This window comes from Galeopterus variegatus, unplaced genomic scaffold, assembly GCF_000696425.1.
Source record: "Galeopterus variegatus unplaced genomic scaffold, G_variegatus-3.0.2 Scaffold437, whole genome shotgun sequence".
NCBI classification, from domain to species: domain Eukaryota; kingdom Metazoa; phylum Chordata; class Mammalia; order Dermoptera; family Cynocephalidae; genus Galeopterus; species Galeopterus variegatus.
This window is the reverse complement of record NW_007726548.1, coordinates 379,820-395,593: the sequence shown is the minus strand read 5'-3', so window position 1 is coordinate 395,593 and position 15,774 is coordinate 379,820. Positions and strand designations below refer to the sequence as shown.

The 15,774-nt window shown below is 41.8% G+C and overlaps 1 protein-coding gene across 1 annotated transcript in view; it reads right to left on the bottom strand.

Moving 5' to 3' along the window:
- Positions 1 to 1,309: 1,309 nt before the first annotated feature.
- Positions 1,310 to 15,774, bottom strand: part of WDR31 (WD repeat domain 31) — a 22,358-nt gene continuing 7,893 nt past the window's right edge. Inside the window, exons 5-11 of the mRNA XM_008568746.1 lie at positions 13,566 to 13,640; positions 8,557 to 8,701; positions 8,358 to 8,458; positions 6,640 to 6,707; positions 5,490 to 5,631; positions 3,665 to 3,827; positions 1,310 to 1,516 (exon numbers count right to left, since the gene is read on the bottom strand). Coding sequence (XP_008566968.1) covers positions 1,356 to 1,516; positions 3,665 to 3,827; positions 5,490 to 5,631; positions 6,640 to 6,707; positions 8,358 to 8,458; positions 8,557 to 8,701; positions 13,566 to 13,640 — 855 coding nt within the window. The 3' untranslated portion in view covers positions 1,310 to 1,355. The remainder of the gene's footprint in view (positions 1,517 to 3,664; positions 3,828 to 5,489; positions 5,632 to 6,639; positions 6,708 to 8,357; positions 8,459 to 8,556; positions 8,702 to 13,565; positions 13,641 to 15,774) is intronic.

Here is a 15,774-nt window from a genome sequence, read left to right as displayed (position 1 = left end):
TGGAGATTTAAACACAGGTCTGACTCTGCACTAGACTAGAAACGGATTCTCATCCCGTCACTAGAGATGGTGTGGGGGAAGAGCTGGACCTAAAGAGTAGGAGGGAGACACAGAAGATGGCTCTCAGCCATTGATATTAGGGACAGCCAGAGCCCAGAGAAGACAAATGCAAAATCTTTCTTTGGCTGGGTCTTGTCAGAAAGGGAATCTCCAGGCCTCAGTTGCCTTATGTGTAGGCTTGTCTGAAAGCAGGGGGGACTCCATTTTCTCTAGGAAACTGGGCTTGTGAGCATCAGGCTGGGGACTGACTCCTGAGGGCCACACAGGTGGACCTGAGCACCCTGCCCCTCCTCCCCGAAGGGAACTCAGTGGCTGGGACACAGTGGACTCTATCCCTCCACTTTTTTCTCTGTGTTCTATTCTTGTTTCAGAGATTCTCTTTGCCTCACTCTGGCTATTCCCAAGAAAGAATTTATTAAAAACTAAATAAAAAAGTTACATTGCGGGCCAGTCCGTGGCTCACTCACGAGAGTGCAGTGCTGATAACACCAAGGCCATGGGTTTGGATCCTACATAGGGATGGCCGGTTCGCTCACTGGCTGAGCGTGGTACTCACAACACCAAGCCAAGGGTTGAGATCCCCTTACTGGTCATCTTTAAAAAAAAAAAAATGTTACAATTGCATATGAAATTTTTTCAGCCTTAATCTGTGAACCTCCCTGTTTTCTTCTCCATAGAACAGGTTTGACAACTCCTATAATTCCGGGCAATGCCCTTGCAGTCATCAGCCTCTTCAAGCCATGTCAGGTCTCATTTTCATGCAACCTCTGCACTGGTCTAGGGAGGTACCAAGAGCAGGCAGGCTTTACCACTCCCACTACTTTGAGTAGAAGCCACTATTTTTTCCTATCTCTATTATTTCTGAGGCAACCAAAACAGAGTTTCTCTACCCACTGCCTTTTTTTCTTTTGTGGAGACATAGGAAAGGTCAGTTAAATAGACTCAAGCCCCATGTTCTGACTCTCACAGAGACTTACCACTTGTACACCTGTAGGTTATCATTTTGAGCAATAACTTTTTTTGAAGACTAGTCCCAAAAATCTCACCAAAAAATTGCATTTGGATTTAACTTAGATTAAGAACCTTATGTTTAGTCCATGTTTCTAAACTCTTTACCTGATTTTGAGCCATCGGACTAAAATTAACTTCTAACACTGATATACCTTCTAAGCGAACCTAAGCAAAGAATACCCACCCTATGTTCTACTCCCTCCAAGATAACGTGGAAAGACACACAGCCACACTGAGAAAGGAGAGACCATGGTTTGATATTGTCCAGTGAATGTCTCTTGGCCTCAGAATGCTGCCACTTCCTGCAGTTCCAGCCCTTGGCTGTGGTCCAGTCTGAGTAAGTGAATTCCTCTCCTGAAACTTGCACACAATAAGGAGATGGTGTCGCCAACAGCCAGGGAAGTCAAAGGTCCTGATCCATCCAGAGATAAGGTGAAAAGGCAAGCTAAGGGAGGAAGGGGGAATCAGCAGATTAAGACAAGAGTGCAATATCATGAAATGCGATGTCTTTGTGAGAAATCTAAAGAAATAAAGCATGTGCTGTGTGTCTAACCCATGTAAGAGAGCCCTGCTGGCACCAGAAGAAAGCACACAGCAGAGAAGTCAGAACTTGGGTCAACCCCAAGACTTCAAATGTAGACAGTGGCATGTGAGCCAAACAGGACGTATACCACCAAGGAGTATGTTTAGACAATTGGGGCCTCACCTGGTAAGGACACGTTAAAAAGCTCCCTCAGTTACCTGTCCAGGTAACAAAGCAGGGGCCAAGGCAGGGAAAAACAGATAAGAATACTGATCGTCAGCTGCTGGCTTCCTGGGGTCTTGCTTCCTTCAAGATAAAGGATAATGAGAGAACCTGAAGGGCAGTCTCCAGGGGTTTCCAGCTGCCCCAGTCTTCCTCTGTCTGCATCTTGGAAGCTGCTCTTCTGAGAACGTCAGGTGCATATGCAGTGGCCAGGGCATTTGTGCCACCTAGTCAGGTCAGCACTTTCAGACCTTGTTCTCCCTGGTCCCACGTTTATGATCATTAAATCTAAAACATCTGCTACCCCCTATCTCCTGCAACTGTTACCCCTGGGCAGCTGGAGAAGCCAACTCCAGGTAAGAGTACAGCAGGACTGGCCTTACTATGGAAGTTTGGCTTGTGGCCACAGCTGTTTGCAGAGTGCCACCAGACATGGTCCATCTGTTTTCTCTGAGGGGGATACCCTATCTTCCCCTGAGGGTGAGCTGAGTTTCTGGAGGATTGATAGGAGGGATTTGGTTTGAAGTGTTCTAAATTAATGTTATTCCTGTCTCTGGCAGAACCCTGTGTCTGGGATACAATAGTATAGAGGCAGTGGGGTGCTGGTAAACCAGCTTACTAGAAGAAAATATACAACAATACTTATTCATAGCACTTGCCTGTTTTTGTGGTGCACTCCCCACCATGACCAGATTTCAAGCTACCAAAGGTTTAAAAAACAGCTCCTGGGGCCGAGCCCGTGGCGCACTCGGGAGAGTGCGGCGCTGGGAGCGCAGCAGCGCTCCCGCCATGGGTTCGGATCCTATATAGGGATGACCGGTGCGTTCACAGTGCTCACTGGCTGAGCACGGTGCGGCCGGTCTCAAAAAAAAGGACCAAAGAAAAAAAAACAGCTCGTGGCTGGCCAGTTAGCTCAGTTGTTTAAAGGGGTTGGCCACTTAGCTCAGTTAGTTAGAGCACAGTGTTATAACACCAAAGTCAATGGTTTGGATCCCTATACTAGCCAGCTGCAAAAAAAATGAATAAATAAAAACCAGCTGGCAAAATTCCTAAACATTTAAAATGAGCCACTAGGGGGCCGGCCCGGTGGCGCACTGCTACAGTGCGCCGCTTGGGAGCGCGGCAGCGCTCCCGCCGAGGGTTCGGATCCCACATACAGACCGGTTCCCGCTCACTGGCTGAGCGAGGGGCGGGCGCAGCACCGAGGGTTGTGATCCCGTTGCCGGTCCCGGTCCAGTACGGGCGCGACACTGAGGGTTGCGGTCCATTGCCGGACATGAAAAAAGACAAAAAAAGGAAAAAAAAAAATGAGCCACTAGGAGCTGGCTCCAGCACACTGAGGACTCTGGGGAGTGGTGTTCCTTAAGACGTCTTTTTTCTCTGGTGTTTTGAAGTGTCATGACCTTACTTAAACATCAGGTAGAGTGTCACAACAGGGCAGTCTTTCTGAGATCATCCTTACTCCCTCCCATCCCCCCACCAAGAGCTGAGGCTCTCACTCCTTGAAAAAGGAATTCAAAAGTGGCAATTTTTGCTTCCTTTTCTAGACATTTTGAGTGTCACAAGTTAAAACCTCATGAGAAACTTCAGGAAGAAAGAAAGAGCCAAAAATATTTGAGCTCTCAGGAATGAATCTACACAACATGGTACCAGGGGATACATGGTGATGGATTCTAGTCACAGGTTGAACAGACTCTGCCATCTTGGTGTCACCTCTTAACCATTAGGGGACTGGACAGTGGTAGGAAATGGTGGCTTTGTATGTTCTGAGCAATGGAAAGAAAAAGTTTTAAGGAAGCCTTTAGACCTCATGTATCTTCTGGGAAACACCAACAGCAGGCTCCTTACCTCCAGTATCTTGGTTCCAAATCTTCACCTTGCAATCATGTGATGAGGTAGCAATTACAGGCATCAAAGCCAGTGCTCTTGGTAGAAAGACACAGGATGCAACAGTCTGGAAATGCCCCTTATACTCACATATTCTGTTCCTCGTCTGCCTCAGGTCCCACAACTGCAAAGTAGCAACATGGACCAGCTCATACATACATATTTGTCTAGCTTTGTACATGCTTCATTCATTCATATCCGTCTCCTCACTCTCCCATGATCCACATTTTCCCTCCATTTACCTACTCATGTAGCCACCCCATCTTGATCCTTTCCATCCGCACCACTCACCCAACCACCCATCCATGCAGGGATTTTTTTAAGCATTAGCTATGTCCCAAACAACCCTGGTTAAGGATATGCCAGAAGGGTTGTTGCCTTCTTCGTGGCTGGGAAAGTAAAAGCTCCCAGTGTTACAGCATGATGAAATAGAATGAGGTTGTTTGCTTTCCATGACAACCAAGAGCTGCCTTATATCAGCTTCTTGGCATCTGTGGGTCCTGTAGGGACCCCACAGTTAGGAGCACCTTCTCATAAGTACATATAGGTGCAGACATTCTGATTTAATGCCTAGAGGCTGAGGGCTGGCTGGTTAGTTCAGCTGGTTAGAGCGCCACCTTGTAACACCAAGGTCATGGGTTTGGATCCCTGTATTGGCCAGCCACCAAAAAAACAAAAACAAAAATGCCTAGATGCTGAACCTTGATACATGAAGTTTAGTGTCCATATCAAAGGAAGTGGCAGTCCCACCAGCCCCACTCATTGATACAGATCAGACCACACCTGGAGAATAATGTTGAGGAAGGAGAGCAAACTGAATTGTGTCTAAAAAAATAATGAAGTCACCAGACACTGTGTCATCCAGTGAATAGCTGTAGGAGCTCGAAATGCTTAGCTTGGAGAAGAGATGCTACATCCAAAGCCTGCAACACCTCGATCTACCACTTACTAGGGGTGTGTTCTTCTATAAGAGATTTCAGCTTACCATGCCTCTATTTCCTCATCTGTAAAACAGGAATTATAATAGTACCTGACTCATGGGGCTGTGTTAAGGATTAAATGAGGGCCGAGCCCGTGGCGCACTTGGGAGAGTGCGGCGCTGGGAGCGTGCAGGTTTGGATCCTATATAGGGATGGCCGGTGCACTTACTGGCTGAGCACGGTGCAGCCGGTCTCGAAAATAAAAATAAATAAAATAAATTAAAAAAAGGATTAAATGAAATAGTGTATGTAACATGCTCAGCCCAGTGCCTGGCACTTAATAAATGTTTGATTAAATGGGAGCTTTAATTGTTCTATTTGGATACTAGATAACCCTTTAACTGATATTCTACAATTATGAATCTAAGGTACTTTGGAAGAGCCTAGGCAATCTATCCTGAAAGGAAGATAGTAAGGAAGGTATATGGGTAAGGGATGAGGTGGGCCCTGGATCAACACTGGAGCTCCAAATTTCCTAAAGAGCTTGAACTCCTTTTACTGTGGCCACATATACAATGGGAATACATTTGTTCTTCAAACAGTGCCTCTCCTTTCTAAGTTCTGCATTTAGCTCTTCCCTATCTTGACTCTCTTCTACTTTTCTCCTACCAATTCAGAGTGACCTAGGTCAATGAATGTTTCTTAAAAGAAACATCTGGAATGCAAAGGATCACTCACAGTATGCACTTGAAATAGGCCTGAGTCATTGGCAGAGCCTGCCTGTGCAGCCCAGCTACAGGCATGAGGCTAGAGTAAGTAATTTGTTCATCAGCAACCAGATACCTGGACCCCACACAGTCTCTTACCGTGGCTTCACAGCCTTCCCCTCCAAAGCCACTGCTGCAAGAGATACATTTGAGTCCATCTGCGCTGACTTCGCAGTAGGTCTGAATATGCTGCTTTGCAGGAAACATATGAGCTACCTGCAGCCCCCGGCTGTCCCATAATCTAAAAGAAATTAAAGCAGAAAATGAGTTTGTAGTAAATGTGTCTGAAATATACCTATAATAACCCACTAACATAAAATTCTTGCTCTTTAAGGCTGCTTAGGCCAGTCAGGATGGAATGTCATGATTTACCTAAAAACAGCAGCATGAACCAGATCAATCTTTGAGGCTCTAAAGCTGGCAGGAAGTAACCAAATTGAATGACATCTGAGTTCTTTCTATTTTGAGATCAGTTAATAGGAACGTAGATCAAGCATCTTAATTGTACAAGTTAATTTGTTAATTTGGTACTTTGGGACACTGCTTTAAACAGACAAGAGGATATTTCTGTGCCTGTGACTCAAAATTTAAAATAGATACTTATTATACATAGAAGAGCAGTCATCATTCCAGAATCAGATACAAAAGATTTACAGGCCTTGGCCAACCTTGGCCTTGGGGTACACAGGGGAGTGTTTTGTTTTGCCTCTTTCTCATTTGTACATCTTCATCTCATTCCTGCCACTTCCTAAGTAGAATTTCTTCTGAGAGCCAGTTTCTAGTCATGCTCTTCAGTCTAAGAACTACTGACTTCATTTGACTCCCTGATGCTGACTCCCACGCTGATGCCCCAGGGAGGGCTTCAGCTGAGGGCTGAGTGATTGAGAACACCAGGAGCCATGCAGCGGTAGCAAGTAGAGCCAGGCAGCCTGACATCATGGCACGAGCAAGTGACCGATCCTGATGTTAATCTGAACACATTCCCACAGTGGGAGCTGGCTGCACTGGCTGCTTTGAAACCATCCACAACAGGGGCTTTTCCATGGCCTGATCCCCTGGCATCCAACCTCTATCCAGATGATCCATGGGGCCAGATCAGAGAGGCCCCAGCACCAGCAAGGGGCAGAGGGGTGGGGGGCTCTGGGAAGGGCACAGCAATGGGGAGAAGCAGAGCAGAGGTGGAGTCATGTAAGCATGGGAGCCACAAACCTTCACCAGAAACAACTTCACTGCAGCTCAGTAAGCCCACCTGATGGTTTTATCTTCAGAAGTCTGTAGTATATATGGTTCTCTGGGGACCCAGCACAGATGAGTGACCTGGAAAAAGCAAAATTTTCAATACTTCTCCATACCAAGTCACTCCTCTGCTGTAATTCCTGTAAACAGTGCTACACAGCATTGCTGTACCTTTTCTTAAGGATTCTGAACTGGTACATTTGACTTAGAGGGCTTTTGTGTTTTGCAGCTACCTATCAGTCATGCTCTACCTGTATCTCCTAAGTTAGCAGCAGCAATGGGAGCAGCTGGGCCAGTTATGAGTGCCAAAATGTATGCAGGTACCCCAGGGTGCCTGAAACCCCAGCCGTGTGGTAGAGAACTGCTGGCTGGGTGGCAGCTAGGAGAGCAGCCCCTGTTCTATGGTGGGACCACTGAAACTCTAGTCTAACACCACCTCATGGGGTTCAAGAAGAATATTTGTGCTTCTCTTTATCCCTGCAGCCCCCTGCTGGACAGGCATGGGACAGTGTGCAAAGATTACAGGATTTTCTTTTCTTCCAGCAACCTACACAAATATGGAGGGCATGAGGCAAGCACATCTTGTCACTGACAGTTGTCTTCGAAATTAGAAAAGATGACTGCTGTAGATTGACTGTCCCCCCAAACTCACTGAAGCTTAATATCCACTGTAACTGTTAAGGGTGGGAAATCCTATTATGGTAATTGAAAGGTGGGGCCTTGAAGAGGTGGTTAGATTTAGAGGACCATGGCTAGTGAATGGATTAATAATGGTGGTGGTGAGCGTGATCCTGAGGGCTTTAAAAAGAGAGCACATGAGAGTTTCTCTCTCTGTTTCTGCCATCTCACAATGTGGTACCCTGTGTCACTGAAGCCACCACCAAGGAAGACCCTCACCAGATGTGTTCCCTGGACTTTGGATTTCCCAGCCTCCAAAACTGTAAGCAATAAATATTATTTCCTTATAAATTATCCAGTTCTAGGTATTTAGGTTATAAGCAACAGAAACGGACTAACACAATGACTAGGACTGAAATTTGATAACGACTAAAGGAACGTCTACCATGTGTCGGGCACATGACAGGAGTTTCACATATATTATCTCATTTTATCCACTGAAGAACCTTATCAGGTGATATAATTCTCCTCATTTTATAAATGAAGACAATGAGACTCTAAGAGCTTACGTAACTTTCTTGGGGTAACAGCTAATAAATGATAGATCCATAATTTGAACTCAGGTCTGACTGACCCCAAAAGTTGTACAGTTTATCTACCAGTCTGCTACCAGAAAATGACTGGTCTTCAAAAACAGAGCAAATTATACAGAAAGCAAAAGGTAATGCTTATTTCTCTGCATAATGTTACATATAGAGAACATACAATAAGCATAAGCTGTGAGCTCCTGGAAGGCAGGAACTGTGTCCTAGGTCACTAATCCCATTCCTGGCAGTGTCTGGCCCAGAAGAAATGGAATCACTATATTCTGAAGGAATAAATCAGAACAACATGGTAAGTTCCAGTATAATCTGGTGGAATCATTCTCTGGAGCAAAAGACTCAAGAGATCATTTAATTAAATAACACTGAGAGGCCACGGTCTCACAGGAAGTTGAGGGGGCGCAGCAGTTGGGACCCAAGTTTCTAATGCCTGGTTGTGGTCTCCTGATCTCTCTCCCGGGCCTTTTGCTCCCTTCCACTGCCCTGTTCTACACCACATTTGAGTTCGTACCAGGTTCCTGGAGAAAGACGCCTTCTCCACACACTGTCCCGTCACCACATCCCACAGCAGCAGGGTGTTGTCCCGAGAGCCAGTGCACAGCTGTGATGAGTCTTTGGAAACAATGGCAAGAAGACAGCCCATGAGACGGGCTTGACCAGGGCTTTTCAGAAAGTACAAAAGTGTTGGGGAGAGATGTGCTTTACTTTACCTGAACTCACAGCCAATCCAGTGACCACCATGGCATGGCCAGACAGCTGTTGCCTTGGTTGTGAAGAACCATGCAAGTCCCACATCATGACCATCCTGTCACGAGAGGCGCTGAAGAAGTGGTTCGATTCGGGAATACAAGCCACCTGCTCAGGGAGGGGAAAAAAAACCAACAAAAACCAGAAATAGCTCTGGCGTGCTTGCTGGATTGGACTTTAAAGTGGGGGAAAGATAGGTTTGCCTAACTCCCTCCCCGTACACAATTTGAAAAGAGTAATACCTAATTTGAAATCTAAGAATGGAAAGCCAGTTTGAATTTCCACCTTTCTCATTGTGCTACCCTTTCCTCTTTATGTAGCAGATTTCCTCCTGTCCTTCAAGGTCAGGTTCAAGATCTCACCTCCTCCATTAAACCTCCTCAGATCATCTCACCTCCATGGGGGTCTCTCCCTCTTGGATCTCCTATAGAACTTTGTTTTTTGTGTGGTCTCTTTAGCACTTTATCATCACCACACTCAAAATGGGTATAGTGTATAAAGCACTCTCACGTACTGTACATTCTCATTAATCATATAACCACCATATATTATGTCATTTTATGTTGTAATATCACACATTGTATTTTGTTTTTAAAGAGATATTATTCTTTTTTATATTTATTTTCAATCACATAAAGATTCATTTATTTCTACTTTATCAAGCGATTCTAGAGGAATGGGTGCTGGATCTTCTGATCTACTAAGATGATCATGTGTTTCTCCCTTTGACCAATTAATATAGAGAATCATATTTACTAACTTCCTAATGTTAAACCATTTCTGCATTCCTAGAACAAAGCTCAGTTAGTCATGCTACGCTATTCTTTTAGCAAAATGTTAGCTTCTATTTGCTAATACTTCATTTAGGATTTTTGTATCCATACTGTAGCAAACTGCAAGTAGTGCACCCATCATCAATTTTCCCAGTTTTACTTAACAATAAAATCTCTAGGTTGTTTGGTATGGCAATGCACTCAGCTATAAATTCAGATTTTTCCAGCCCCCTTGAAGCCAGGAGTAGCCAATGAGATGTAAGTGGAAGTGGGACTTCGAGAAACTCTTTATAAGGGGTTGACAAAAACAACCTTTTGCTCTTGCCCTTTCTTCCTTCCTGCTTCCTTGAGATCATATATGATGACTGGAGCTGCAGCAGCCATCTTGTGAGTAGGAGGTAAACTTGAAAAAGAAGCTAGGCTCTAGTGACGGCAGACAAGGAAGACAGAGGGCTGGTCTGTTAGCTCACTCAGTAGAGCGTGGTGCTGATAAACACTGAGGTTAATGGTTTGGATCCCTGTCCTGGCCAGCCACCACCCCCACCTCCCACCCACCCCCCAAAAATAGGAGCCTGGCTCAGTGGAGCCACAACACCAACCTTGAACTGTGTGTTTAACTGTGTTGGAGCCACAACACCAACCTTGAACTGTGTTTAACTATGTGCACTGTTATTAGGGCTTCTGGATATCAAACTTTGTTTGAATTATTCTTACAACTCCTTCCTTTTTGTAGATCAGGTATTTGCCTGATATATGTTTCCTCACCTCTTTTTTCCTGTTCTGATATCTTTCATGGTGTTTTCTATTTTTATTTTTTATTTACTTTTGACTTGTGGTAAGATATACATCAAATTTACCATTTCAACCATGTTTAAGTGCACAGTTCAGTGCATCAAGTACATTCACACTGCTGTGCAACCAGCACCACTACTCATCTCCAGAATTTTTTCATCATTCCAAACTGAAACTCTATACCCATTAAATAACAACTCTCCATTTTCCTCTCCCTACAGCCCCTGGTAACCACTATTTTATGTCTCTCTGAATTTGACTAGTTACCTCATATAATTGGAATCATACAATAGCAGTCTTTTGTGTCTGGCTCCTTTCACCTCCCATGTTTTCAAGGTTCATCCATATTGTAACATGTATTAGAATTTCATTCCTTTTTGGGGCCGGCCTGTGGCTCACTCGGGAGAGTGCGGTGCTGATAACACCAAGGCCACGGGTTCGGATTCCATATAGGGATGGCTGGTTTGCTCACTGGGTGAGCGTGATGCTGACAATACCAAGTCAAGGGTTAAGATCCCCTTACCGGTCATCTTTTAAAAAAAAAAAAGAATTTCATTCCTTTTTAAGGGTCAGTAATATTGCATTGTATGTATATTACCACATTTTGTTTATCCATGCATCTGTCAATGGACATTTGGGTTGTTTCCATCTTTTGGCTACTGTAAACAATGCTATCAACATGGGTGCACAAATATCTGTTTTATCTTTGCTCACTGTTTTACTTCCAATCTTTAAGCTGCTTTGCATTAGATATATCTCTTTAAAATCTATTTCTGTTTTCATTTTCTTCTATAAACTTATATATTTGTTTTTAGATTTCTTTCTTTCTTACCTTTATATTTTTTAATTTAAAAAGAAATACAACCAAAGTTCTTCTAATTGATAATTTTATATACATATTAATATCCTTAAACCCCTATTCTCAATTTATCAACTTCAGAAAGAAAACTGTGTATCTACAGACTATCTCCTATGGAAAAAAAAATTTTTAAATTAGAACAATTATATTTGGGCCGGCCCGGGCGCACTGCTACAGTGCGCCGCTTGGGAAGCGTGGCGGCGCTCCTGCCGAGGGTTCGGATCCCACATACGGACCAGCCGCTCACTGGCTGAGCGAGGTGCGGGAGCAGCACCGAGGGTTGCGATCCCGTTGCCGGTCCTGGTCCGGTACGGGCGCGACACTGAGGGTTGCGATCCGTTGCCGGACACGAAAAAAAACAAAAAGGAAAAAAAAAAAAAAAGAACAATTATATTTGTTCTATCTTTTCCCCACTTTTGTAGGTACTCGCTTGGATTTCTGTCTCAGTCTATTATCAAATTATTAATATTTTTGCATTTATATATATTTTAAAAGAATTATAACAATTACACTTCATTTCATAGCCCTAGTTTTGACCATTTTTTGGACATAATTCTGTTTAACTGGATTCAAGGCTCATACCATTGACTCTGTTTGAAACTTCTTTCAGATTCATTGGCTTTAACATTCATCATTCATTAACATTCTTTAATCATAAACCTTCAATTATATTATTGAGGAATGTTTTCCATATGAGATTTTACAAACTTAAGAATATCTTTCCATTACCTTTGCAAACGAATGACATTCTAGCTGTGTAAAGGATTCTTGAGTCACATTCTTTCTCTTGCCATTTTGTAGACATTGCTCCACTGTCCTATGGAAGCTAGTGCTGCTGAGAAGAAATTTGAAGCCAAACTAATTTTTCTTTCACCTTGTGGTGTCCTCCTTCTGCTAGGATCTTATAGAACTCACTCTTTATTCTTGAAGTTTAGTAACTTCACTTGGATATGTTTTAGTATTGATTACTTAATTTTCCTGGCATCCAGTTAGCCTTTGAGTTATTTTATGTTTCAAATTTTTAAAGTTTTCCTTTATTTGAGTAGTTTTTTTTCTATATTCTCTTTAAATTTTTTTTGCTTCATTTGTTCTGTTCTTTTTTAGGAACACCAATTTATGGAGCACATTCAATCTCCGCTGCCTGTTTTCCACATCTGTCATCTTCTTGCCAATTGTTTATTTTATTATTTTCAACTACATTCCATATGATTAGCCTGCCTCCAGGTTACTGTTTCTACTCACAGAAGTAGTAATTTTACATCTTGCTGTTTATAATGGAATTTCTACTTTTTAATTGTATTTTTTCTCAAATCATCTTTTCTCTCCCAGATAATTCTTCTGTCGTCTTACTTTTTTGACTTTTTGTTTCATGGAGTACATGTTCTCTTAATTCATAGAGCATAAAAAGTACTAATCAGATTTTTTTTCTGTTTCCTGAGTTATTCTTCCTTCAAAGCACATTTTCATCTGGTATTAGCTTGTTATGTGTGTATCCTTTTTTAAAAAACTGTATCTAGGAATATAGGTCTCACTTTGAATCCTTTTTGCTTATTAATCTTTTCATCTTTGAATGGGGGCAAGTCCCATCTTTGGTGGGGGCAAGTCCAATCTTTGGGGACAAGTCCAGTAAGGCCAAATACATGCCCAAATATTGCAAACACACACAGACACACACACACACACACACACACACGGTAAATTGTTCACTTTCATTACTTTTAGCCCAAGGTCTACTATAACTTTAGTTGTAGGGCTGAATTTTGACAGTTAAATATATCCTTTAGCTGTTTATGATGACCAAGAGAAGCAGAAGTGAGCTAGAAGCAGCCTCAATTTTGTTACATTGTCATATTTTACTGGTAACCAACCTATGTCTTTAGTCCCATCTTTCTAAATAAAGGGCTATTGATAGGGCCATTCAGGACCAGCTCTTTTAAAGTGAAATCTGCACTCTGCCAAAGATCTGGGAACAAGTATGTTAGAGCGTGGATATGGGGTTGGGCTGATGTTTAGTTTTATTATAGAAGAAGTGTGCATCTTAATTTTTGGTTCATTTAGGTGGCCATCAGAGAGGGGAATTATATAAATTGGCATTCTCTATCATTTTTGTTGGAAGCTCACTCTACTCTGTAATGCTATTTAACAAACTAACTTTTATTTAACTTTTGTTGCCTTTTAAAAAATTTCCTCAACTAGACTAGAAGGTTGCTGAACGTAGGGATTTTGTCATTACTAGCTGTAGTAAACACCATAAGCCTTATGTCCTTGTTAAGTTAGGTCAGGGAGAGTTGTTCTCAGCTGTTCTCTATCTACTACCTGAGGTATTAAGGGCTTAATAACAAAAGAAATTGTGTCCATTATACCTGTAACAACAGCTAAGTGAATAGTTTGGTCTGCTTTTCCCAGAGTAGGGCTTCACAGCATCAAATGAAGCCTTTGCATTTTTCCTTAAGACTGAACATTCAATCACTGTTAATATCTAGAGCAATTAGACATTCTGTTATTCAGTTCCAAATTCCCTTCATAATAATAATCATTTGACAATTACCTTGGTAATTTCATGTTCATGTCCTTTGAACCTTTTCACCACACTTCCAGTTTTCCAATTATAGGCCACAACTGTCTGCAGAGAAGCATTAAAATATTTTAATCGCTCAATTTTTGTTTAACTGAAACTAACCTTTACTTCATTCCCCACCTGAATTTCCCCCTCGTAACTAACTTCCTCTCTGTCAAGGAACTTACTTCAAGCATTAGGGTTTTACTGTTGTGCTCCTCCTCATGTTCCCTTGCTTTGAGTTTCTTTTCTTTCCTCTTGATCATCCCTCTGTCTCTCCCTAAGACACTGCACCACTCCTCTAAACCTTACTGATGGGTTTGGAATAATACTCCCCAAGGAGAACTGATTCAGCTTCAGGTTCTGGCTATAGATGATAAAGGAGATTTCTACATGGGATTAGATTTTTCCACCTATTGTATTACACGGTTTTTTTTAGTTTTTTTTTTTTTTTCTTTTACTATTGTAACCACGGTTAAGTTTACAGTTAGTTCAGTACTATTAATTATATTCACACTATTGTGAAACAAATACCACTTAAAGTTAAAAAAAAAAAAAAACCTCACCCATATCCCATCTGCTAAAGAAAATCGTTATTAAAATTTTCTTTCCGGGCTGGCCCCGTGGCTCACTCGGGAGAGTGCAGCACTGGTAGCGCCGAGGCCGCGGGTTCAGATCCTATATAGGGATGGCCAGTGCATTCACTGGCTGAGCACGGTGCTGACAACACCAAGCCAAGGGTTACGATACCCTTACTGGTTTAAAGAAAAAATTTTTCTTTCCACCCTTTTCCCAGGTGTATACTTTAATAATTTATTATAAGCATTTTTCTCCCTAAACAAGATTTTCTTTTTTTTCTTAAGCAGCCAAAAAGTCATGGTTTATTATATCTGAAGAAATTTCATAATTCAAACACAACCACACTGTACAGTTTACAATCATATTCTATTTGTAAACAGTTAAAAGCCACTGACTTCTTTTGCATCTTAGGACACAAACAGAATCAAGGCAATGAAATGATGGCAAATTCTGTACTGTTAAAATTTTTACCCTTGTTTAGTCTCTCTTCTTTGACTAAGCAAGCATTATAATACCATTTGTGGGCAAAGAAAAAGGGGGAGGAAAGAAATTTTAAAATGGTGTAACTCGTTAGTTTGCAACAACATTTACAATTTTCTTTATACAACAAACAACTCTGTAAGCCCAATATCTTGGTTACAGTATGCATAGTTACTGATTTCAGCTTTAAGGTACAACAGTTAAACATTAACACAGTCACAAGAGAGCAGAAACATAGAGCCACTTGATGGGATTACAAAAAATTATTACCTATTGATTATTAGCAAACCATCATCACTCACTAATAAAAAGACAGCATCTGAAATCAGAATGTCAAACTCCAGCTTTAAGTGCCTAAACAGGATTTTAAAGGTGTTTTCTGGCTGAGTCTCCACAGTTTATTGCTAGAGTAAGGAACATGTATTATAGCGGACCCAGCCCTTGTTGCACTTGGCCTAGTTAAACACCAGTTTCCTAATCTGCAAAACAGAGGGGATAATCATTGCTCTATGCACCCTTCACAGGTATGAGTAAGGCTCACATAAATAAAATTTCTTACATCTGAGATGGTATAGATTTTAAAACAAAATGCTGCCAATTAAACTATGATACTTAGATGTATACTGATTTCTGAGGTGTTAAAATGTGAAAACATGCACATCTTAGAACTAGTGAAATACAATATGCAAGTGGAATTTGAAGATTCTAAAAGGCTGTTGGAAATGAGAGGTATTATTAGTATTATTCACTGCAAAATAATGGGTGTTTTTGTTACAAATATCCTAGCTGTAAGTGCCATGATAGATACAAATATGAAAAAGAGAAAGCAATTGGATTCAAAGTGACAATGGGAGGAAGGACAAAAACATAGAAGGGAGAAATCATCGTGAAATAAGTTAGGCACAGAAAGAGAAATACCACATGTTCTCACTTATTTGTGGAAGCTAAAAATAAATAAATAAATACACAAACAAATGGAGTGGGTGGGGAAGAAGACAACAATCACAATTCCTTGAACTTGTTAAGACAAGAGAACAGATATGATGTTGATGGAGGGGGGAGAGGGAGGGGGGAGGGGGAATTTGGTAAAGGGACACAAAAATCAACTACATTGTATATTGATAAAATAAAATTAAATTTA